At 43.2% G+C, this 23990-nt stretch overlaps 1 protein-coding gene across 1 annotated transcript in view; it reads right to left on the bottom strand.

Moving 5' to 3' along the window:
* Positions 1-292: 292 nt before the first annotated feature.
* Positions 293-23990, bottom strand: part of LOC114568983 (myosin-11) — a 36046-nt gene continuing 12348 nt past the window's right edge. Inside the window, exons 10-43 of the mRNA XM_028598704.1 lie at positions 23794-23892; positions 22520-22663; positions 21955-22050; positions 21739-21857; positions 21059-21211; positions 20793-20966; positions 19781-19954; positions 18859-18973; positions 18579-18766; positions 17847-17968; positions 16616-16685; positions 16232-16392; positions 15554-15662; positions 14842-14973; positions 14554-14760; positions 13141-13278; positions 12931-13054; positions 12212-12383; positions 11558-11770; positions 11156-11300; positions 10195-10401; positions 9443-9547; positions 8416-8568; positions 8018-8266; positions 7584-7796; positions 6783-6995; positions 5554-5715; positions 4762-4890; positions 4508-4596; positions 3908-4031; positions 3144-3352; positions 2218-2326; positions 1956-2128; positions 293-560 (exon numbers count right to left, since the gene is read on the bottom strand). Coding sequence (XP_028454505.1) covers positions 551-560; positions 1956-2128; positions 2218-2326; positions 3144-3352; positions 3908-4031; positions 4508-4596; positions 4762-4890; positions 5554-5715; positions 6783-6995; positions 7584-7796; positions 8018-8266; positions 8416-8568; positions 9443-9547; positions 10195-10401; positions 11156-11300; positions 11558-11770; positions 12212-12383; positions 12931-13054; positions 13141-13278; positions 14554-14760; positions 14842-14973; positions 15554-15662; positions 16232-16392; positions 16616-16685; positions 17847-17968; positions 18579-18766; positions 18859-18973; positions 19781-19954; positions 20793-20966; positions 21059-21211; positions 21739-21857; positions 21955-22050; positions 22520-22663; positions 23794-23892 — 5000 coding nt within the window. The 3' untranslated portion in view covers positions 293-550. The remainder of the gene's footprint in view (positions 561-1955; positions 2129-2217; positions 2327-3143; positions 3353-3907; positions 4032-4507; positions 4597-4761; positions 4891-5553; positions 5716-6782; positions 6996-7583; positions 7797-8017; positions 8267-8415; positions 8569-9442; positions 9548-10194; positions 10402-11155; positions 11301-11557; positions 11771-12211; positions 12384-12930; positions 13055-13140; positions 13279-14553; positions 14761-14841; positions 14974-15553; positions 15663-16231; positions 16393-16615; positions 16686-17846; positions 17969-18578; positions 18767-18858; positions 18974-19780; positions 19955-20792; positions 20967-21058; positions 21212-21738; positions 21858-21954; positions 22051-22519; positions 22664-23793; positions 23893-23990) is intronic.

Below are 23990 nucleotides of genomic sequence, written 5' to 3' on the forward strand. Positions count from 1 at the left end.
TAATTTAAAATAAAAGTGAAAATATTGCTGGGGCAGTTTTTGCCCCCGCAACTTGGGTGACCCCCCCCACCCCTACTCGTCGGGGGAGTAGGTGTAGGCGTCTCCGCGGGGGTCCGGAGACGGAGACGGAGACTGGGACGGAGGTTCTTCCTCCGGCAGCTCCACCGAGTTCTCTTTGATGGTGCTCCTGCGGCCGATGCTCCCTCCCAGCCCCAGGCTCCGCATGCTGCCGCCGCCACTGCTCCGGGGACTGGGGCTGCTGAACACCGCCTCTCCCCCACCGCCGCCGCCGCCGCCGCGCCTGGGAACAGCCGACACATCAGGAGGAAGATGAAGAGGAGGAACGGGCGAGGGGTCAGAAGGAGAGGAAGGATAGAGGAAGGTGGCTTGTTGCAAAGCGAAAAAAAAAAAATAAGAAAGCTGAAGCCCCTGAAATCTTGCAGCAGGTGTAAACTGGAGGCATTAGGAGAGCGATGAGGAAACGGAAGTTAAAAGAGCCCGTAGAAAAAGAGGAGAATATTCCCAGCATGCTTTGAGGAAAGTTTGCAGATCAGTAGTGTCTGAGGACAGGTGTGAAACAGGACATGAAAGGAGGAAGAGGAAATGTGAAATCACAAATGATCTCATGCCTTCACAGTTCTTTTTTCAGTCACTACAAACATTTAAGGACTAATTTTAAATACAGTGGCACTCATAGGTTTATGAACCTGTGCTGAAGTTGACCAACAAGATGAATAAAAATTGATCTTGGTGGTTTGGATGGTTTTATTTCAGTTAACCTGATAGCTGGTTTGATTTGCATTGAGAGATGATTTTATGGAAAGTACCCCATGCCAATCTCTAGGTACGGTGAAGGGTGTGTGATGATGTGGGGCTATTTTAATTCCAAAGGCCAAGGGAACTTTATCAGGATGCATAGTATCCTGGATCCATGAAATAACTGGCCTTTAAAAATAAAACTCTGCCTGCCTCTATGGGAATTTAACATAGGGGGGTACTGATTGATGCCCCCTGTATTTTAAGGAAGAACATTTATTTATTTACGATACATTATTCATTCACAAAGAAAATTGATGTCCTTAAAGGTTGGATTTTTCCTATTTTTTTTTTATTAAGGCATTAAGATCAATTTCCAAAAGATGATTTTTTTATTCCTCTTTTTAGTCAACTTTAGCATGGGTGTGTAAACTTATGAGTGCCACAGTAATTAGGATTACCTTTTTATTTTATCTATGCAAAGCTATTATGTTTCAGGTGGATCTAGATGTTTCTAATATTCAAACAATGATACTGTTCTGACAAACTGACTGACTTTTTAATTGCAATATTAAATTGATAAGCAGTACATGGACAAACAAAACAGCTAACTAAGTGTTAATTTTATGTTTATAGTCTTTTTCTTGGTGGCTCGCTACATCTTCCATACATTTATTTTAATTCTATTTCCTATGTCTTTTTATCAATTGATTATTTGTTTAGTTTGTAAAATAAAAAAACCCATATCTTCAGATGACCCAAAGATATTTCATTGGGTTATCCTCCACCAAGGAGGTTATGTTTTCGGTTCGGTTTGCAGATTTTCATGAAACTTACATACATACACCCATTACATTTTGGAGATGATCCGTATCACGGGGCCAACACACAAATTATTTGTCTCTTTCGCTAACATTGCGAGATGTGGCGTTTGTGGCGCATTCATGCGGTGTCGGAATAATCCGAAAAATGAGTTCTGGACTAGGAACATTCACACTGCGTTAACGTTGTGCCTTGTCAGAGGTCTGCGCTCAGCAAATCTTCACATCTGAGCAGCTGCTTAAAAAACAACTCCACTCAAACGCCCACTAGTTGCCATGGCAACGTCGCGCAGAGATTCCAAACCAAAATGGGATCAGAAGTGTTTTCACATGGCTCCGGTATAGGAGCTCTCTGCGTCCCAGAGTAGAGCGGGGTACCTGAGTTTGCTCCGGAGCGAAGCCATGTCTCTGCTGAGCGTGTCGTTGGCCTCGGTGGCCTCGTCCAGCTCCCGCTGCAGCTTCCTGCGAGCTGCTGCCATGCGCTGAGCCTCCTCCTCCGCCTCCTCCAGCTGGTGCTTCAGCTGCTTCACCCGCACGTTGCCCTTCTCCGCCTGCACAGCGCACACAAGCACATATGGGACTGTGAAGGCATCATAGTGACAGTGCCATTATGCCTTCGTTACTCCAGAGTTAGGCCTACCTGGTCTTTGTACTGCTGCGCCTGCTTCCTCTCGTCCTCCATCTGGATGGTCAAATCCTTCAGCTTCTTCTCTTTCTGACGCAGATTCTTGCCGTTGGCCTGACGCTCTCTACGCGACACATCAAATTATCACCATTATATCATTTATAATAATTATAAAAAAAAAATAGGACTGGACGCACGCAACTCAGTTAGACACTTAGAAAGCTTTGAAGGCTTGGTGCTGGATCCTAAAAGTGAATATTCATAAATAAAGTTACTAGGACAGCACTCCAATTTGATAGTTTATTGCCACACAGTGGACGTTTTGGGCAGCGCCCTTCCTCAGCGTGTACACAGGCAACTACAACCAATACTCCCCACTCAGCAACAAGGTGGGTTTAATTCTACAACCAGTACTCCCCACACAGGTGGAGTTAATGCTCCACAACCAGCACATCGATCCCAAGGGAGGGAGCCGCAACCAATCCAGATCAGGGTTAGTAAACAAACCACAACATAAATAAGAGGGGAAAAATAATTGAATGAGTAAACTAAAACCAAACTAAAAACTACATAATCAGGCCAATAATCCGAGTAATAATTTTTCAAGACAAAGTTATTAAGTGCTTTACGTGGTTGAACCAGGAATAAAACATTTTAGCACCACAATGAGGCAAATGAAAACAGACAAATGATAATCAATACATAAAATGATTAAGATAGAAACAATAAAACAGCTAAGAGAGCCAAAAGGTTATTAATAAATAAAAATATTAATAAAAAGCTTTTTTTTTTAAACAGGTTTTGAGAAGTGATTTTTAATCCTTATGAGTCTTCTTTCTTCTCTAAAAATAATTTTTAGATTTGGGTCTCTTTGTTGTACTGCTTAAATTCTAGTAGGAAATTAACTTTTGGAACTCAAGTTTCCCATCATGCACCAGTACCTGCTCTCAATCTCCAGCTGCTCCTCTGCCTCTCTCAGCTTGGCCTCGAGGGCGGCGATGGAGGCTTTGAGTTTGGAGCGGCCCTGGCCCTCCATCTCCTGCATCTTGGCCTTCAGCTCTCGGTTCTGCCTCTCCAGCTGCTGTCTGGATCCCTCGCGGCTCTGGGAGGTGGAGCGCTCCGCCGCCAGCTCTGCACCCAGCTGCTCCACCTGCGCCACAAAACCAAAGGAGACATGAGAAAGAAACATGAAGAGGAAGGAACTTTGCTTCCATGCTATGAAAAACAGCGCTTAGATCCCAGGTTAGGCTTTGCTAAAGCCTCTCCACTCTGGACCAGGGGTGTAGCGATACATCGATCTGGATCGATATATTGGTTCAATCCTCAACGACCCAATATACAAAGGGAAAATACCGATACATATCGTCATCTTTAAGATGCGCCTTTATTTTGAAATTCCCGCTTTATAATTTATTCTCTTTTATTAAAAAGAGTAGTTAGTTTTTAATTGAAATGTCTCGACGAGCTCTGTAATGGAATTGTGAAATAACATATTGCAATATATTGCTCCTTGGCAGTGCCCAGGAGGTGAACTGGCATCTCTCCAGCTACCAGTCCACACTCCATACTTCGGTCCATACGGGGACTTGAACCAGCGACCCTCCCAACCCAACTCCCTACGGACTGAGCTATTGCCACCCCCGATCGGCGTCCAAATAATGGATATAATATGGTATGGTGATTTACAGCCCTACTCTGGGCCTACCAGCTGCTGGCTCTTCCTCAGCCGGTCATTGAGGCTCTCCACGTTGGCCTGCTCCTCCTCCAGCTCCTCCTCCAGCTGGCTGATCTTAGTGTCCAGGCGACGCTTCTCATCCGACATTAGCGATCTGAACACAAGGAGGAGGACGGAGGGAAGGTTGGAAAGTAAATCTGATTAGAGAGGACAATCACATTTTCATTGTGCATCGCAATACTTTTTTTATAAGCTCTTCTACTCACAAGAATATATATTTCTGAGGGGAAAATAATATGTTGCGAAAAGAAAAGTTATATCTTTACAAACCAATGGGTAATTTAAATTCAAACATCTAGATTGAATTGTACTTTCTATTTCCTGTTAGCATCACAAAACTTGTATTGTTTACAATTGTATTGTTTTAATGTTTACAATCTGATGTGGCAACAGCAAAACACGTTAAACTCTGCCAATAATCTAATAAAAATCCCAAATAAAAATTCTTGAAAAAAATCTGATATCGCAACAACTATTGGCTACATTTTCAATGAAAATTCATGGTGCCCAGGGGAAATGTCCTAATAATTTTGGTGTCCATCTTGTGTGTTAATAACATAAGACACCCACTTTCCAGAAGAGTTACTGGCCAGCTCTTCAGACAGCTCGTCTCTTTCCACCTCGGCCTGCTTACGAGCTCTCTCGACTGCTGCCAACATCTGGACAGAGAAACACAAATGAAGATCGTGTCATCTCTCCCTAAGTTCAACAACAACTTAAACATGTTTGTGTCATAATTGATGGAAAACAACAAGCTTATATTATATATATATATATATATATATATATGAAGCTGCGGCGTAAGAAGGCACCACAGGCGTCACCTCGTGCAGCTGGACGATGTCCGCCTCCATGGCCTTGGATCTGCGCTCAGACTCTCTGGCTGAGGCCAGGACCTCCTTCTGGGCCGCCCGCGAGTCCTCCAGGTCCCTCTGGAGATCCTTCACCTGGCCCTGTGACCAGAACGGAGCAGGTCATGCAGGCTTGTAAATATATCTGACGCAGGTTGACTCTTGTAGTTTAGTAACTGAGTAACCACTCCAACAAGAAAACAAAACAAAAAACGTGTTATGTAACATGTCAAATTCATGATGTCAAATACTCAATCAAAACTTGCAGTGTAGCTTTAGTTGCACTGAGGCTAGTCTATATCCACGACGTTCCACTTCCGGGATTGCTCTTTTGCCGTCGGGAAATTCCGCCGGATTTCACTCTTTTTAGCCGGATGTCCGTTGCCTTCCGTTTTGTTTGTGTTGGAATTTTAAACTTTGCTGGATTTCTGAGGACTATGGTTAACTGCTCCTCAGATCTCTGCAGGGTAAATCCAGGCAGATAGCTAGACTATCTGTCCAATCTGAGTTTTCTTTTGCACGACTAAAAACAACTTTTGAACGTACACATGTTCCACCAAAACAAGATCCTTCCCCGAGGCTATTTTGCAGCGGCACCGTGGCTTTTCCCGATGCTTAGCGCCGCCCATGACGATTGTGATTAGTTTAAAAAATAAACCAGAGCATGTTTTTCTCCCATCCCAGAATGCTATGTGGACTAGCCAGACCCTCCTCCGCAGCGCTGTGGAGGAGAGTCTGGCAAAGCGAGACTACTTTGAGGCCGACCTGGATCTTGCGGAGCTGCTTGACAGCTTCGTCGCGCCCCCTGCTGGTGGCCTCCAGTTGGTCCTCCATGTCCTTCAGCTCCCCCTCCAGCTTCTTCTTGCTGCCCGATGCCTGACCTCGCTGCTTCCTCTCCTCCTCCAGCTCCGCCTCCAGCTCACGCACCTGATGGAGTGACAGCAGGGAGGACAGTTAGACATACTGTCATTTTACTCTTTATTTTAGTTTGATTTATTTGATTTTATAACAATGTGGGTAAGTACACACACTGTCCAAACTACAAATTCATTTAAAAAGGTGCCATATTGTAAAGAGAGTTGTTTTTTTTAAATTATAAAATCAGGTCGAGCTGCTGTGAAGGTATCAAAAACCCTCAATCCATAGAGAAATGCACACAGCCCGTAAACCAAAGCTGGGCCTTTTAAAGAGCCGTCAGGAATTCTGTACGGTTGTAATGTCAGATATATATCGATCGATTGATTGATAGGTAGAAAGTGCCGCTACAGTGCCATTACAGTCATTCCCCGGCTGCAGTGATGGTGCAGAGACTCTGATGCTGAAGACCCGGAAACATTGACCAATCGGAGCACTCTTTTTGGGAGGGGGGGCTTAAAGAGACAGGTGCTAAAACGGAGCGCTTCAGACAGACTGTATAAGAAAAATGTGAGCATTTAATCTACCATATTCAAATTGTATTTATATACAATTTCTAAGATAATTATCCACTTTATTCACTTTGCCTTCATGCATATTATCTGCACAAGCTAAAATTATACTAGAATAAAAAGCTGTGTGTCCTGTGAAACTGAGGATGGAAGCAGCAAAGCTAGTTGTTAGGACACACCAGAGAACAGAAGGAGATAAGGAAACATGAAACTTCCCTTCCAGCAGCATGATCAGGGCCATGTTCAGCCCGTAGCAACACGTTTTTTTAAACTGAAAACGGGGTTGCGTTGCACACTCTGCTGTGTGCGCAAGCGCTCTGCCTTTTTATCACCACGGGTTTACAGACACTCTACAGTCTCTGCTGATTGGGTATCACCCGTGACTAAATGAGAGACACACCCACCAAACGAGAGAAAACGGAACTCAAAGCTGTTCTACGCCGCTTCACGCCGTTGCGAGGAAACACGTCGTTCAACCAGGAAACCGTAGCAAAAACGGTGCACACCGTTTTAAGATTGAACGTGCCCCAGATCTTGCGTTAAGAGCAGCAGCAGGTTGTACTCAGCCTGTTTGAGCAGCTGCTTCCTCTTCTCCTCGCCCAGCTCATCGCGGGCGTGCAGCTCCCTCTCGTGCTGCGCTCGGAGAGCCTGAGTGTTGACGTCCAGACGCAGCTTGGCGTCCTCGGCCACCTGCAGCTCGTCCTCCAGCTCCTCCATCTGAGTCCTCATCTCGTCCACGATGGCCTCCAGACCGCGCTTGGCCTTCTCCAGGTCGTGGACCTGACGGAGAACCGAGAGAGGATAATCAATCAATCAATCAATCAATCAATCAATCAATCAATCAATCAACATTTGATATAGCGCTTTACAGAAACCAGCAGGTATCCAAAGTACTTTACATCAAGGACCAAGAATAAAACATACTGTACAATAAAAAGAATAAAACATAGAATACAGTAAAATCAGAAAAGGTTGCATAAAAACAGGAGGAAGAAAGGGAAAATGTCACAGCTCTATGTACTGAAAGTCATTCTAAGAAAAATGATGGTTTGAGTTTGCATTTAAAATGAGTAATAGTGCGAATGTCAGGAGGTAAGTTGTTCCAAAGTCTTGGGACAGCAACTGCAAAAGCACAATCACCCCATAATTTCTACCTTGACCTTGGGACTTCTACAATGAGTTGATTGGATGACCGTAATGACCCGTAAAATACGGCGGGGGCCAGGCCATTTAAGGCCTTAAAAACAAACATTAAAATTGATTCTGAAATGCACCGGGAGCCAATGGAAGCGTAGAGAACGAGGGATAAGATCAGAAAAGATGTCAAAGAAAATAAAAAAAAGGATTTGTTCAGATGTTTCCTCTTACACTCTTCCCCACGTCATCCTTGGAGCTGATGAGGTCCTCCATGTCAGCGCGGAGCCCCTTCATGGTCTTCTCCGCCTCCTCCAGAGCGCCCTGGTTTTCCTCCAGCGCTCTGGCCAGAGCCAAGACGCGCGTTTCCTTCTCCCTCGCCTCCGCCTCCGCCCGATCCCGCTCCTCCGCAAACTTACAGGACACGGCGCGCTCCTCTGCCAGCATCTGACGGACATGAAGACAGAGGAGTTCACCGGAGATTAGATGTGAATGTGAAATGAACAGAAAGTACATCTGCACTGGGGGAAGTTTTTTATGTTTTTAATGTTTGGAGTGTTTTAAAATGCCTTTCAATGTAAATGACGGGGAACAAAAATACGTAGTAAATGAAGTGTATGTGAAGTTAGACAAAGCTAAGTAAATATCTCCCAGAGTTGCAGTCAGACCTGATCAAACTTCTTCTGCTTCTTCTCCAGGTTGGAGACGAGCTGCCGCTGGCTGTCCAGGTCCATGAGGACGTCCTCCAGCTCCTGCTGCATCCGGCCGCGGCTCTTCTCCAGCTTGTCGTAGGCCGACGCCTTCTCCTCGTAGTCGCTGTTGGCCGCCTCCAGCTCGCGCTGCAGACGCTTCTTCCCCTCCTCCAGCGCCTCCACCGTGCCCGACATCTCGTCCAGCTTCTTCTTGGAGTCCGACAGCTGATGGAACGTCAGACAGCGAGAGCTTACGGGAGTTTGTCAGGTTTATACAGGATGCTACCGTTCAGTATTTGGGACGCCGCTGATTGCTCTCCGACTGCCTCGTGACTTGAACGGTGCACATTTCATATCTGTCTGAATGTACTGACCTGCATGTTGAGGCTAGAGACCTGCCTCTCCACGGCCCGCTTGGCCTCCGTCTCCTCCTCCAGCTGCTCCATCAGGCTGTTCCTGTCCTCCTCCGTCTGACGCAGACGTCCAGACAGATTCAGCTTCTGTCGGGTCTCCTCTGACAGCAGCTCCTGGAGAAGAAGGACGAGGAGGAAAGAGGTTTGTCCGCCAGACTGAAATATTGACCTGTGGCGAGTGAAATGTTGCGCGTTCATGGTCCCAAGAGGACAAACCCCACTGACTTTGGTGATCCCCTGAACATTCCCTCCAGCACCACCAGTGGGTCAAGGTTTTCACTTATTCAGGGAAATGTCTCAAAATCTACGTGAACGATTGGCACCACATTTTGTACAGACAGTCATCAGAGGATGATTTGAAACCAAAATTAGCTAATTAGCAAATGTTAGCATACTAACCAGCCACCCCAGGAACAGCGCTCAGCCTATGGGATTTTCCCCATAGGCCTCCATTGTAAAAAACAACGTCTGTAAAACTGCTGCCAGGACACCTCCAACTGCAAACAAGGCCGGCTATGACTCTCTCTATGCTGAATTTTTAAACCATGGACTTTTTACATTTGAAAAATCTTCCCTCGAGCCGAGAAAAACGATTAAAAAACCTGTGACGTCACCACAATGTAAAGTCTTTGGGCTGAACGGAAACTCACAGGTGGGGGCCAGCGGGAGAAACACTACTGCGCATATTCATTAGGCCGCATATCACGGAAGTAAACCCGGAAGCATAGAAACTTTTTTTTGGCGGATACGCCACTGAGCGACTCTCACAGGAGGCTCCGCCACGAACGCTGTATCTAGGTCATATAATACATCCATGATACCAACTTACTAAACAAAGATGATGAACATTGTAAAGATCAGACCTGCTAAACATGAGCATGTTAGCATTGTCATTGTGAGCCCGTTGGCACGCTAATGTTAGCCATTTAGCTTAAAGCAGACCTACAACTTTATAAAGTGGTGTGTATGTGTGTGTGGTGTCCCTCACCTGTGCATCCTGGAGCTGGGAGGACAGACTGGAGACGTCTTTGCTCAGCTTGATGTTCTTTCCTTCTGCCTCGTTCAACAGACCCGTCACACTGTCCAGCTCCGTCTGGAGGAGGCAAAGAGAAGGAAAAGCAGATAGAAGGTAGAGGGATAGAGACAAAGAGACAGATGGAGGAAGGTTGACCATTGAATTTGCTCTATATTCTCTAGTCTACCTGTAATTAAAATCAGGACTAACACATCACATTTAACAAAGACGAATGCTGGTTGAACTTAGAGCTGTGAAGATTAATCGATCAGTTGATTAGTTGTCAACTTTTAAATTAATCGCCAACTATTTTGATAAACGATTAATCGGTTTGAGTCCTTTTTTCATGAAAAAAAAGGGTAAGAATTCTCTAATTAGAGCTTTTTAAATGTGAATATTTTGTAGTTGCTTCACTCCTCTGTGACAGTAAACTGAATATCTGTGAGTTGTGGAAAAAACATTTCAGGACGTCATCTTTGGCTTTGGGAAACACAGATTTTCCTCATTTTCTGATATTTTATAGACCAAACAACAAATCGATTAATCGAGAAAATAATCGACCGATTACTCGACTACAAAAATTATCCTTCGTTGTTAGTTTTCAGTTGGCCACTGTTTAACTTTCAGTGTATTTACCTTGACACATGTACAGCATATATTTGGATACAAGCAGGCCTTGATATATGGGGCTTCAGTGTTGATTTGTCAGGGTTTTAGTGACTCACAGTCAACTTGGAGACTCGCTCCCCGAGCTCGGTCCTCTGCCGCTCGCTCTCGTTGAAGCGCGAGTTCAACTCGTTCAGCTGGCCCTCCACCTTCTTCTTCTTGTGCTCCACGTCCTGTTTGGCGCTGGCGAGGGATCGCAGGTCAGCGCTCAGATCTGCAGACTCCTTCTCCAGAGCCTGCTTGGCTTTCTCCAGACCAGCTCTCACCTGGGCGGAGAGACGTGGAGCTAAGTGAGGGACTGAGTCCGCCTCAGTATGTTTTTAAAAATGTATTGGAAGTGCACTGGTCACATATAAGGGAGACGTTTTTTTGTAAATTTTCACATTCATCTCTCATTATTTATCATTACTTAAATACGTATGCATTAAGGTCATACCATATTTTTTACTGCTGCTTTAATATCTGCATTCTCAACAAAAAAAATAATAATTTAAGAGTTTTGTAACTAGAAATTTAAAAATGTCACATTCAACTCTTGGAAGTTTAAAAGATTTTTTTCAATTTTCTGAGATTATAAAAACTAAACAACTAACCGAAATTCTTTTTTATGATTAATCGATCAAAACAAGTCAGTTGCAGCCCCAGTGCCTATAAACGCTGTTGACAGTGTTCTGTGGATTATTCAGAGTAACTGTTTCAGAAAAAAACATTTTTAATTTCTGTGAGCACAACAATTAACAACTAAATTCTATTCATGTCTATTGTATTTCGGGGTGAAAGCAGAAACCTCAAAACCGTCTCAAAGTCCAGATAAAAGTCAGAAAATAGAGTGAATTGCAAATCAGTCCAGACCGGACAGTGTTTCGCTTATATATTATTATGATATTTTTATGTGTTTAAGTTAAAAGTTTGAGTACGTCTGCGCTGTGTGTGTGTGTGTGTGTGTGTGTGTGTGTGTGTGTGTGTGTGTGTGTGTGTGTGTGTGTGTGTGTGTGTGTGTGTGTGTGTGTGTGTGTGTACCCTCTTGGCCTGCTCCAGCTGCTCAGTGAGCTCCTCCACAGCCTGGCTGTGTTTCTGTCTCAGGTCCTGGACTTGGGCCTCGTGGCTCCGCCCCTCATCCTCCATGGCTTTCTTCAGCATGCTCACCTCCTGCTCACGCTTGGCCCTGTCAGTCACACATATACACACCACATCACCAAGACACATCCAACAGCGACACGGCCGACAGGTTTGGCTTACACACGTCCACTTTTATGCAGGTTACACTGGGATTATTGAAATGGTTAAGAGAATAACCCCTTGAGATGAAGCATCTTGTTTTCGAGGGGATCCTCAAGTTATCTAGTCCTCTGTTTGTATTAGAATGTATTGACCAATCAGGTACCGGTACTGCATACGTAGGAAACATCAGATCGTACAGACCTTAGCTCTTGCTGGGCGGCGGTGGTACCCAGGCTGTCCTCCAGCTCGGTGCGCAGAGCGTTCAGCTCCTCTCCGAGGTCTCGCCGGGCCGCCTCCACCTTCCCCCTGGCCGCCCTCTCCGCCTCCAAGTCCTCCTGCAGCTCCGAGATCAAAACCTCCAACTCCCGAACTCGCTTCACTGCCGCCCCACGCTGGTTGCACTCCTCCTCCAAACTGTGCACACAAAATAAGGTTCTGATAAAGTTTCTAATATATACCACATCTGGCTCTTTTAATTTCAGGAGTTTCATTATTGTCTGGGGGAAAATGTCTTCGTAGGATCAGCTACCATAAGGATACGGAGGACATGTGCTATTGTTTTTCTTGTAAAAAAGAATTTTGTTGTTCTGTTGAGTTTTAGCAACTTTGGGGGAGTTTTTCTACAGTCAGAATATTAGCGCTCCTATTCAAGTTTATGGTCTGCTTGTTTAACGCTTGTTTGGTCAATTGCTCTTAAAACACATTTAGAGAGGATTTTAATTGCTATTTTTTATTATCAATTCTTATCATTTTGATGCTGATGATTTTCCTTTGGTGCTGGCTAAAACCTTTGGGGGGGGTGGGGGGTTGCCAGTGTGTTGTTGTTGTCGGCTGTCGTGAACATCGTGTGCTTACCGGGCCTGCGTGGCCTGCAGCTCCTCTTCCTTGGCGGCCAGCTGGGCTCGGAGTTCGGCTAGTTGGGCCTGCAGGTCGGCGTGCTGCTCCTGCAGGTCGCCCAGCTCCGCCTCCACCTTCCTCTTGGCCTTCTCCATGTCCAGGCGACCCTTCTCCTCCTTCTTCATGCGCACTGCAGGAGATTGGTGTTATGGGAAAAAAATTATTGTTAGGTCAATTTGTTATTAAGAACTCTAAACTTCCTGCATTAATCACTTGCCACCTTTACAATACACTTTCTTTTTTCTTGTTGGAAACGTGTCGAATAATCCTAGAAGATGAATGAAATTTGAGTTCTCAGCCATATACAAGATTTTAAATCTAGGCTAAATCTCATTTATAAATGCAAATTTACAGGTAATATATTTATAAAGGAGTTCATAGACTTGATTTCGATTTCTCTAAATTCTGTAAATATAATAATGATAATAATGTAATAATATTTCCTCTGCACACCTTATATGTGCTTTGTATTTATTGTATTACACACAAGGATATTGTCCTTGTTCGTTTATTTAATTACAGAAAAGAGAGAAAAACTCCTGTTCAAATGAAAATAAAAAAATCTTCTGATTGACAGTTTTTGATTAGTAAGACCAAGGTCAATACATTATTATCTGTCCTCTTGTATCTAAACAGACGTGAGTAAAACTGAATGGAGGAGTATTTTGCTGACTGACACTCCAGCTCTGAGATCATGGACTCGTGTTTGGTCTTGAGTTTGGACAGGTTCTTGGACTTCTCCTCCTCCTCTGCCAGGTTAGAGCTCATGTCAGCCAGCCGCTCCTCCAGAAGCTTTCGCTCCTGTAGATGCACAAGAGCACAGTGTGTGTTACTGTGTATTACAACACAGACCACACCACAAGACCAAACTGCTAAACTCTTTCTACCTTCTGCAGTTTGTTATTCTGGTCCTCCATCATCAGAATGTCCTCCTCCAGTTTCTTGACTTTTCCCTCCACAGACACTTTCTCCATCTGCAGCTTCTGACGAGCGTCTTCCTCCTCTGCTATGTGGGCCTCCATCAGCTGCAGAGAAAAGCATCATGTGTGGTGGAATATAGGTGAAAAATAGAGCATGTAACAAAATAAAAAGTTTTGTTCTATTAATTCTTTTATGTTATTTGTTACAGTTATGGTAAGCGAAGGATGTGCAATATCTGGTAGGGCATTGGTGCAATTTTTTTATTTGATAGTTGTAGCTGTCTGAGGGACAGTGTTATAAAGATTTGCTCGTTTGGTCTATATTTCTGATAATTTCATATTAAAAAACATAATAAATTTAATAAATAAGAGTTTAAAAAGGGGATGTTCAATTTAAAATTGTACAAAATATTTTACTTTAAAATAAGTGGGTTTGAATGTTGTTCTGTAGTACAAATGTCATTTTTTATGTGGAGGTCAAATGACCAGAGTTTAATGAAGGCCACACCTGTTGCATTGTGGGTCGAAGACAGACAGAGAGAGCAAACGTGGCCGCAGAGACACATGTACGGCTTCAAATTAAGATTATGCACGGTTCAAGAGGCGCACACGGTAATTTTGCCCTTGTATTTCAGCCTTGTCACATTTATGTTTAATATTGTTGTACTTTCTTTACATTTAATGTATTGTTGTGAAGCTAACATTGTGGGCCCGTCTAGTTGTTGAAACGTGTTTCAGAGACTGTGAAATGACTGGTGGAATTGCATTTGACTTATTGTATTTTATGTGTTTATTTTTCTTTTAGTTTTCACGGTGTCTTACGATAAAACGTGGAAATAAATGAACAAGGACATCTGTATGATGCGTGGCCTTACTCAATTGGACCAGTGTATTTACAATAGTGAATGTGTAATATATAAGGCATTGTACAATACATAAGTTATTGATTACAGTATGATCTAATGGGAAAAGTGCAATATCTAGGTAGAATATATGTAGAATATGAAGGGGAGGATGTGCAGTAGTTTCCCTTTCTTGTGTGTGTGTGTGTGTGTGTGTGTGTGTGTGTGTGTGTGTGTGTGTGTGTGTGTGTGTGTGTGGGGGGGGGGGATAAGGGGGTTGTGTTTGTTTACATGTTTATTTAATGCTAACTATGTTTAAGTGCGATGTGTTGCCATGTTTGTTTTATCGACTGCCCAAGACAAATTTCAAGATGATGACAATGTCAATTAATATACTCTGTCTCATAAGACTGTGTAATAATAATAATAGTAGTAGTAGTAGTAGTAGTAGTAGTAATAATAATAATAATAATAATAATAATAATAATAATAATAATAATAATAATAATAATAATAATAATGATGATGCTGTGTGGACCTGCAGCTGCTGCTCCATCTCCTTCCTCTCGTTGTGCAGGGCGTTGCTGCGGTCCTCCTCCTCCTCCAGCCGAGACTCCATCTCGTGCAGCACCTCCTCCAGCTCCTGCTTCTTGGCCTCCAGCCGCACCCTCATCTCCTCCGCCTCAGCGTAGAGCTCTGTCTCCGCGTGCAGCTTCATCTCCAGCTGGGCTCGCTCCTCCATCAGCTACAAACACACTCTCCTGTCATTTATGGAACTTTTAAGATAATAAAAAAAACACAAGATAAAGAGCTGCATTTCTTTCACCTGGGTGTGTTTCTGGGTGATGTCCTTCAGCTCGGTCTCCACCTTGGCCGCCACCTCCTTTGCTGCCTTTAGCTCCTCATCTTTCTGACCCATTTCTTCTTCTTGTCGGGTGACCTGCAGCAGGGGCTTCACCTGAATCACGGACAGACCCGTCACACATCCACAACTCAGCCTGGCTTTATTTTCAATATACAGTTCATGGTTTCATCTCACTTAAAGGAAATGTTTTTAAAGGCAGAAAATGGAACAGGTTTTCCTAAAAATACAATGTACAGACTAATACAGAAGTAATCCCTCTCAATCATCGCGTATGACCCACTAGAAGTGTGTGGTGGCGTCTGTATCTGCAGAGACCTTCTCTCTTTTTTTTTTTTTTTTGGTCAGTCGGGACATTTATGGGCGTCAACAAAGAGCCTTTGGGCCCCAAGTGGGTGTGTAACGCCCAGCCAATAACAGCATACAATTTGTGCAGCCTTCTCGTTCCAAACTGCTACTTTGCCCCTCCGCGTCTCAAATCGACGCACACATTTAACTGCCACACAGAACCAGACAGGACAGAACTCTGCGTTCAATTATAATCCGGCAATCCGGAGGTGTGTGAGTGTTTATCAGTGCTTTAGAACATAACCACCCTGAAAAATAGCTTGCTCTGATTCCCTGCTTTTGTGTGTCTGTGTGTGTGTGTGTGTGTGTGTGTGTGTGTTTGTGTGACCTTGGTAAAGAGCCTCCACCACTGCCAGTTCTTGAGTTTGAGGTAGCAGGCGCAGTTCCTCTGGATCACCTTCATGGCAGTCAGTTGCTGCTGACGTTTACTGAAAGCTCTGACAACACACAAAGAAAGATTAACTAAGCAGTAAGAGCTGGAAGAAGTACTCAGTCAGATCTAGTACTAAGCACATGTAGCATACTACAGTGTAAAAGTATTAAAAGCCTAAAGTTTACTTTGGTAAAAGCATTAGCATCAAAATATACTTAAAGTACCAAAAGTGAAAGTACTCATTATGCAGAATATATATTACTGTAATTATTGATGCATTCATGTGTTCATCTCTATAATGTTGCAGCTGGTAAAGGTGGAACTCAGTTTAACTACTTTATATACTGTACTGCTGGGTAATTTGTGAATGTCACCCCCAGGATCAATACAGTTTGATCTCAATCTGTAAAAATACATCAGGATTCATTTGATTGTGTTTTGTATTAATAATATGACTCTGCAATGTAACTAAAGTTGTCAAATAAAGGTAGTGGAGTAAAAAGTACAATATTTACCTCTGAGATGTAGTGGAATAGAAGTATAAAGTAGCAGAAAATGTAAATACTCAATTAAAGTACAAGTACCCTAAACTTGTACTTGCGTAGCAGCGTCCAGTCTAACTGTTTCTCTTACTTGCGGGCCAGGAAGCCTCTTGCTTGTGCCTGGAAGGCGATGATGACGACGGTCAGTTTGAGGTCCCTCTCCTCCTCCAGCTGGGCCAGGACTCCCGTCCTGAAGAACATCTTACTCTGACCGATACGATACAGGTTAGGATCCAGATCCAGGTGCTTCACCTGCAGGACAGAAGAGCAGAGCAGTGTGCTTAAAGGCCAGAAATCTCTTCTTTTTTTAAAACATCATTTTCTTGACATGTTCATTAAAGTTGTGGAAGCTGTTGCTGTGGACAACCTCTCAACTTTTAGTATGCAGGTATTCTCAAAACAGAACAGACTGTATCAGCGGTATTATAATGTATGTGTGCGCTAACACAAAACTGTCCAGTTCCATCTGGCTCACCATCAGACAGCACGCCTGCTTCCCATCCATGAAGCCCTTTGGGATGGCATTGGCAGCCAGGATCTCATATCTACAACCACAGAAAAAACTCTTTGTTGTCACTGTACTTTAACAACTGGAGAGGTATGCATACGATTCATTTAAGGCCAGGCTTATTGGTCAATTTTGAGATTTTGCTTCCATAACATGTCTTCTTACAGACTAGTGGAAAGAAAACAATCAAAATACATATTTAGGTTTATTTACTACACTTTTTTTATTTGTGTCTGTAGATTTCTCCTAAGAGTATAGTATGTATAGTAGTATATGTGATCCAAAGTATAGAATTCTAAGGATTTGATTAGATAATGTGTCCGTAAATAGTGGTTTTCAATAAAAATAAATGGAATTTTACTAAACATATCTTTAAAGGCAGTTTTCTCAAAATTAGTTTTGTTCTCATACTCCAAAAATCTCCACTTCAGTAGCATGTAGAGGGCTTTGTTCATCTATATCATATCCGGATTTATACAACATCGTATTACTAAAAACATGGAGAAAATAGATTTTTTTTGTATGGCTGTTGACAGTATTTTCTGATTTATGGAGTGATTGAAAGAGATATCCAAAATTACCTCTGTAAAAACATTTGACTCTAATACTGTATGTCAACAAAATGGACCAAGAGTTTTGAACCTTGCTTTATCCAATGTTCAGATTTCTCCTCTGGAAATGTATGCAAATTAGCACATATTTAGATATGTGCATAAGATAATGCCTCGTTTGCATATTTAAACATAACATTTCAGAAAACATAATTGGCTTGATGCAAGTAATCACCTGTTTCAGGGTGATATCCATTATATCCATTAACATGTGTACCCTGTTCACCTGTAGTGTCTTGCCATAAGGTTAAACAAAAAACATGCAAGCCTGTCCCAGAAATGGGTGATGTAATGATTTCATTTCACACACTTTGTTGGTCATTTTATTTTGAAAGTTTGCATGTTTGTGTCTGCCCTCCAGTGGTCACAGTGAAGAACTGCAACACTACGTTAAAACGAAAGACTAAAACACTGGTAATATCAGGTTCTTTGCGCTGCCAAGTAAATTCACAAAGTTGGGGCTTATTACAGTACAGTTCTTATGTTATTATTACAGATACTGCCAACATCAGTACAAACACAACAATTAATTTTTACGTTTAAAGAATAATAATCAGAATAAATGTGGTGTCAGACGGTTTCCTCACCTCTGTCTGAACTCCTGGAACACGATGCGGTTGGGGAATCCCTGCCTGCAGATTCTGATGCCCTCCAGCACGCCGTTACACCTGAGCTGCTCCAGCACCAGGTTGGAGTCCATCTTCCCAGCCTGCAGCACAGCAGCAGCACTCAGTGTCTTCGCTACACACTGCAGCTTCAGCTCAAATAAAATAATTTGTTCGGGATACATGCGGCGAGAAAGCACTAGGGCTGGGACGATGTGCTTTTGTACCGATTCAATTCTTTCACGATACATGGTGTGCGATTAGATTTGTATTGCGATTTTCGTTTATTGCGATTCTAGAAGTGTAGCGATTCGATAGTATTAAGTATTGTGATTTTCTTTTCCTTCTTTAACAAAAACAAAAGTTGAATAATACACTTCTAGAGACAATATATCATGACATTTCTAAAAACTGTTTTCTAAAAAGAATGCACATCACGTCAGTCAGACATTTATTTAATCTGTAAAGAAGTACGTAACTTTTTTTTACTGATTTACTGCAGTTTCTGCTTTCCATCTATTTTGCTGGAAACGGATATGATGTAGTCGTCAGCGGTACCGTATAAACAGAAAATATTTAGGTGAATCATTGGTAAAATAAAAAAAATATAGATTCTAGGGAAAATAATCAATTTAAAAGATTGATGCAAAACAAATCACGATACACACAATTTTCGATTTGTCCCACCCCTAGAAGGAAACACGGATGGCCTACCCTCTTCTCGTGGTTGGGGATGATGCAGCGGACAAAGTTGGGCTGCGTGTTGTGCAGCGTGGTCATCAGCTTGCCCAGAGACTCCTTGTACAGCTGACCCACTGTGCGAAACATACCTTTCTTGGATTTCGGGGGCGCCGAACTCTCTGACATCTTGGTTATGGTCTCCAGACCCACCACTCGATCCGCTGACACAGGAGAGATGGATACCACATGTGATTACCATGACTACAGATTTGTGGTGAAATGAGGACTTGTTGCCCCGTCACGGAGGACTAACCGTCTTTCCACAGGTCCTGGATGAAGTTGCTGGAGGAGTTGTTGAGCAGAGCCGTCACGTTGTCGTTCAGAGGATCCATGTTCTTAGTTAACCAGTTAGCTGCATTATAGTCCACCTAGAAATGGAAAAGCCAGTGTTGTGACCAAGTCATCTTTGCTCAAGTCCCAAATAAGTCTCAAGTAACTTGGTCCAAGTCTCAATCAAGTCTCCAGCTATTTTATGGGGGTTAGTCAAGTCAAGTCCTCATGCCTCAAGTCAAGTCTCGAGTCATTACTTACAAGTCCAGGTCGAGTCTTAAGTAATTTATTTTTTGTCAAGTCACAAGTTATGCAAACTGTGACTTGAGTCCAAGTCACCAGGTCTCAAGTCCACATCTCTGGATGGAAGTCATGTGTGTTGATGGTGATCATGATCTTTAGTATTCTGACTGTTAAAGGTCCCATGGCATGAAAATGTCACTTTATGAGGTTTTTTACCCAGCCTGCCTATGGTCCCCCAATGGCTAGAAATGGTGATAGGTGTAAACCGAGCCCTGGGTATCCTGCTCTGCCTTTGAGAAAATGAAAGCTCAGATGGGCCGATCTGGAATCTTCTCCTTATGAGGTCATAAGGAGCAAGGTTACCTCCCCTTTCTCTGCTTTGCCCACCCAGAGAATTTGGCCCACCCATGAGAGAGAGACATCATGGCTTTCAAACGAGCAAAGTGGCAGTTGGTCAAGGCCACACCCCCACCTCCACCTTGCCCCCCCCCCTCTCCTCCTCAATAGCTACAGACACAGAAATGGCACATCCTAAGGAAAGCTCATTGTGGGAATGGCTCTAGTGTCTGTAATTCTGGCCTAATCATTTAAACTAAACTAACTGATGCTACAGTTCTCAGGATTATCACTGTCTCGGTCGTGAAGCCTTGGGTGATCCTCACCTTACCAGCGTAGTGCAGAACAGTGAACATCAGTTTATCTTTGTGTTGTTTGGGTTTGGAGAATTTAACGTGACCGGTGTGAGTGTTCAGCAGTTTCTCCACGAAGGAGACGTCGGTGGCTTTGGGGAACCAGCACTCCTCGTCCAGCAGGGCCAGTATGCCAGGAGGGTTGTTCTGCAGGACAGTGACAGACACAGAGGCTTGGTTAAGACAACATCTTAAATCTAAATTATTTTCCATCGAGGTTAGGACGTATGGCCACAATTGGGATTGGATGGGGGACAGGTGTTAGAGTTCAGGTCTCAGTTTCAAGCTAAATTCACGCCTGGTAGAGGTGATACAGGTGTGTATCCCGACTATTACTGGCCCTCTGGACAGGAACAGTCTTTTGGAAGCATCTCTTTAATTCTAGTGCTTATTAAAAGGTTGTAAGTTTTATTTTAATGGCTAGACAATTAACTGAGCTTATCAAATTAGTGTCTATTTGATAAGTTACATTTTAATTTACTCCTACTTACAAACAAAAGGTAGGACTTCACACAAATAAAATTAACTTCAAACATTTTGTGATTGCATAACTTTTCACAGAATAACACCACTGAGTAAAATGTAAGGATTTTTGTTTTGAAGAGTGAACAATGGGGGTGGCAGTAGCTCAGTCCGTGGGGAGTTGGTTTGGGAACCGGAGGGTTGCTTGAGCGAGGACTGTCCAGCAGTCGCAGCCCCCTCACTCTGACATCTCTCCGTTTGTGCATGTACAGGTCCTGAGCATGTGTGTGTGTGTTTCAGGCTTGTGTGTAAATGTGTGTTACTAACAGAGTGATAAATAAATTTCCCCCTGGGGATCAATAAAGTATAAACTATTATGATTATTACTATTATGTTGGTTAAATCCTTTTTGTATCTGCATGCAAGTTCTTTGGACCTCTTGTACTCTCAGCATTGTGAACGGTAAAACTCTAGGTTTAATAATCACATCTATAAACCCGTTAATGTGTGCGTCAACACTGACCGGCCTCTCGATGAGCTCGATGCAGGGCTGCAGGTCCAGGCCGAAGTCGATGAAGCTCCACTGGATGCCCTCTCGCTTGTACTCCTCCTGCTCCAGGACGAACATGGTGTGGTTGAAGAGCTGCTGCAGACGCTCGTTGGTGTAGTTGATGCAGAGCTGCTCGAAGGAGTTGTCCTGAAGGGGAGAAACGTCACAACAGCAGTGATCAGAAAACCACACAAACAAAAACAAACACTCAAGTATTTAAAGGTTCAGTCAGCGTTCACCTCAAAGATCTCAAAGCCAGCGATGTCCAGGATGCCCAGGAAGGAGGACGACTGCCTCTTGCTCTTGTCCAACGTCTTGTTGACTCTGGCCAGGATCCATCGGAACAGGCGCTCGTACATGGCCTTAGCCAGAGCCTCCACCGCAAAATCAGCCTGGAGGGGGATGGACAATTACTCAACTGCCCTCCTTTCATCTCAGAGTCTCAGATACTTTTTTGAGTATTTCTATTACCTGGACTACATTTCAGAGGGAACTAGAAGGGCACTCAGAAAGCTCAGACCTCCGCCTAGGCATGCCCCATTTCATAATGGTAATACAGTGTGAATGTTCCCAATCTGCAACTAATTCTTATTAATTTTCCGATTATTCTGACGCCACATGAATGCAGCACAAACGCCCTATCTCGCAGTTTTAACAAAAGTGAAATATAATTTGTGTATCCGCCCCATGATTTGGATCCTCTCCCAAATGTATTAGGTTCTTCCTTGCTCCATGCTGCACCCTTCCACTAAGTTTCATGAAAAACAGGCAATCATTTTTTTCTGTAATCCTGCTGATAGATAAAACAGACAGACAAACAACAAAAACGGACAAGCCGAAAACATAACAACCTTGGCGGACGTAAATAATTCAGAAGAGCCTATATTTTCTGTGCTGATGAGGTCTGGTTTGCGGTTACCTGCTGCTTGGTCTGTGCCTTCTGCACCACCTCCCGGCCCACTTTGATTCGAGGAGTGAGGATGGCTCGGATGAAGTCGGTGATGTTGATGCCCTGCAGGTGACACACCTTCTGAGCAGCTGGGGTTGATGGGTAACAAGAGACGGAGAAGAAGAAGAGGTCAGACACGTTTAAAGGTACATTTAAAGTGCTGGTGTTGGTATTTGAAATGGTTACCCGTGTCGTCGGGCATGGTGGCCTGCTCGCTGTTCCTCTCTTTCTCAAATTTGATGTTGCCCAGCTGGAGCACAGTGGACACCACCTTCATCATCCCTGAGAAGACGACAATCAAGATGGTGCATACATTTGCAGCTAAAGTTCTACAATGGTTTTGTTGCCTGAACCAAATAATGAAATTACAAATACTTGCTGGTACAGAGATACGTTTACATACTTCTATTTCCCAACATAATACAGCTGCACCGTGAACACCCAAACTACATTAAAGTTGGTGTAGCAAAAAGCAATTTCAGTAAGATGTGCTGGGCAGCGGAAAAGCTCTGCATGCCAGGTTTCATTTAAACGGTTGTGTATGTGTCCACGGAGAGAGGAATTGTGGATTCCTTATGAAATTAAGTTTTGGAGAACATTTAGACAGCCACTCTTTGTCCCAGCATAAACAAAATACTAAAGGTGGAAAGGTGTTCTAGTGATATTACTTTCCACACTCTTTCTCCAGGACACTGTCTTTGAGGTGAAAAATGATTTAGAAAAAGGTTGGATGGATGGTTGGAGTTTGTACCCATTCTCTCCTCCTCAGTGAAGCCCATGATCTCCATTGCCTCCAGAGTCTCAATGAACATCTCGTCATCCTCCTGACCGGAGATCTCCACGTGGCCGGCCACCAGGAAACGGTAGCAGCTGAAGTCCTCCAGCAGAAGCTCCTCTAAACCCACAAACATAAAAACACACACACACACACACACACACACTTAAAGTTTTGATCATACCTGAAGAATCATTTGTTTGGTAGTGGTCAAACCCACACCAGGTGACATAAATATCAGTTTGATCTTTCATCTTCTTCACAGATGTATAGTGATCAATATCCTCTTCATTACGAAGACCTTTCAAATGGTTTTATGTTCTCAGCAATGTTTTTCCCTAGGTCAATATGTTTAATGTATGTTTCACTGGGTCAATATGTTGAAATCACCTGCAGCTTACAGCCTACTGATGTTACACCCCTTGAAACCTATGCCTTTAAATTTGCGTAAAGCATAAACAGAACATTTTTAGGACTATATCTGCACCAACATGGTTTCCCCTCATCTTCAGTCTTGATGCCAAGCTAGGCTGAACACATTCAAGACCTGTCTGTGAGCTAGAGATAAGAGGTTTTAGAAAGGAATAGAAAATATTTATTTTTCTCCTTTCTGCAATTTTTCTATGTGCAAAATCTGCTATTAAAAAGCATACATTAAAAACACCATATCACATTCAGATAGAACACTTTAAAGCATTAGTGCGTAACTTCTTGATATTAATGAACGTCCGTTACGTTCAAGCCATTGCCAAATTAGTTGCTACAAAGCTAATTAAGACTATCAGCTCGACACAACTCCCTCTGTATTTGTCAGTATGGCTATGTTCAGAAGATTGTGTTTCCCGCGAATTTTGCGTGCAGAAAATCAAGTGAAGATAATTACCTCTTCTGAAGGCGCGGTCACGGAAGCCTTGTATCATGTGGACGCGCCGACAGTGTTGTTGTCATTTCTTAGAATTTTTCATGGGGGCGACACGCACTATAGCTTTAAAATACATTTATATAAAAACGCAATGCACAACAGAAGCTACATTAAAAGGAGCACTAGATACGCAATGGTCTGAATCAAGGTTAAATAAATAGACATAAAGTGTTGTGTGCTGAGGTAGCAAGCTGGCTTCAAAAAGTGGCTGTCCTTGCTGATTATTATCTCACCTGAGGGTTAGCTCATTTTTAAGATATGTCACACTGACTCTTTAGGCCCATTAAACCTTACAGTAAGAGGAGTGTTTTGTATTGTGGCTGCTCACCCCTCAGCTTGTCTTTGGCTCCGGCCACCATGTAGTAGAAGATGTGAAAGGCTCTCTCAGTCATGCTCTGACGGATACAGCGAGACTTCTCCAGCAGGTCTGATCGGGTTACGAGAGGGTTAAGCCGATAACCAGGCCTGTTTTCTGGTAATATCTCAAGCAAAAATTGCACTTTTTATCTTATTATCCCATTTATA

This window comes from Perca flavescens, chromosome 15 (genome assembly GCF_004354835.1).
Source record: "Perca flavescens isolate YP-PL-M2 chromosome 15, PFLA_1.0, whole genome shotgun sequence".
Classification (NCBI taxonomy): Eukaryota; Metazoa; Chordata; class Actinopteri; order Perciformes; family Percidae; genus Perca; species Perca flavescens.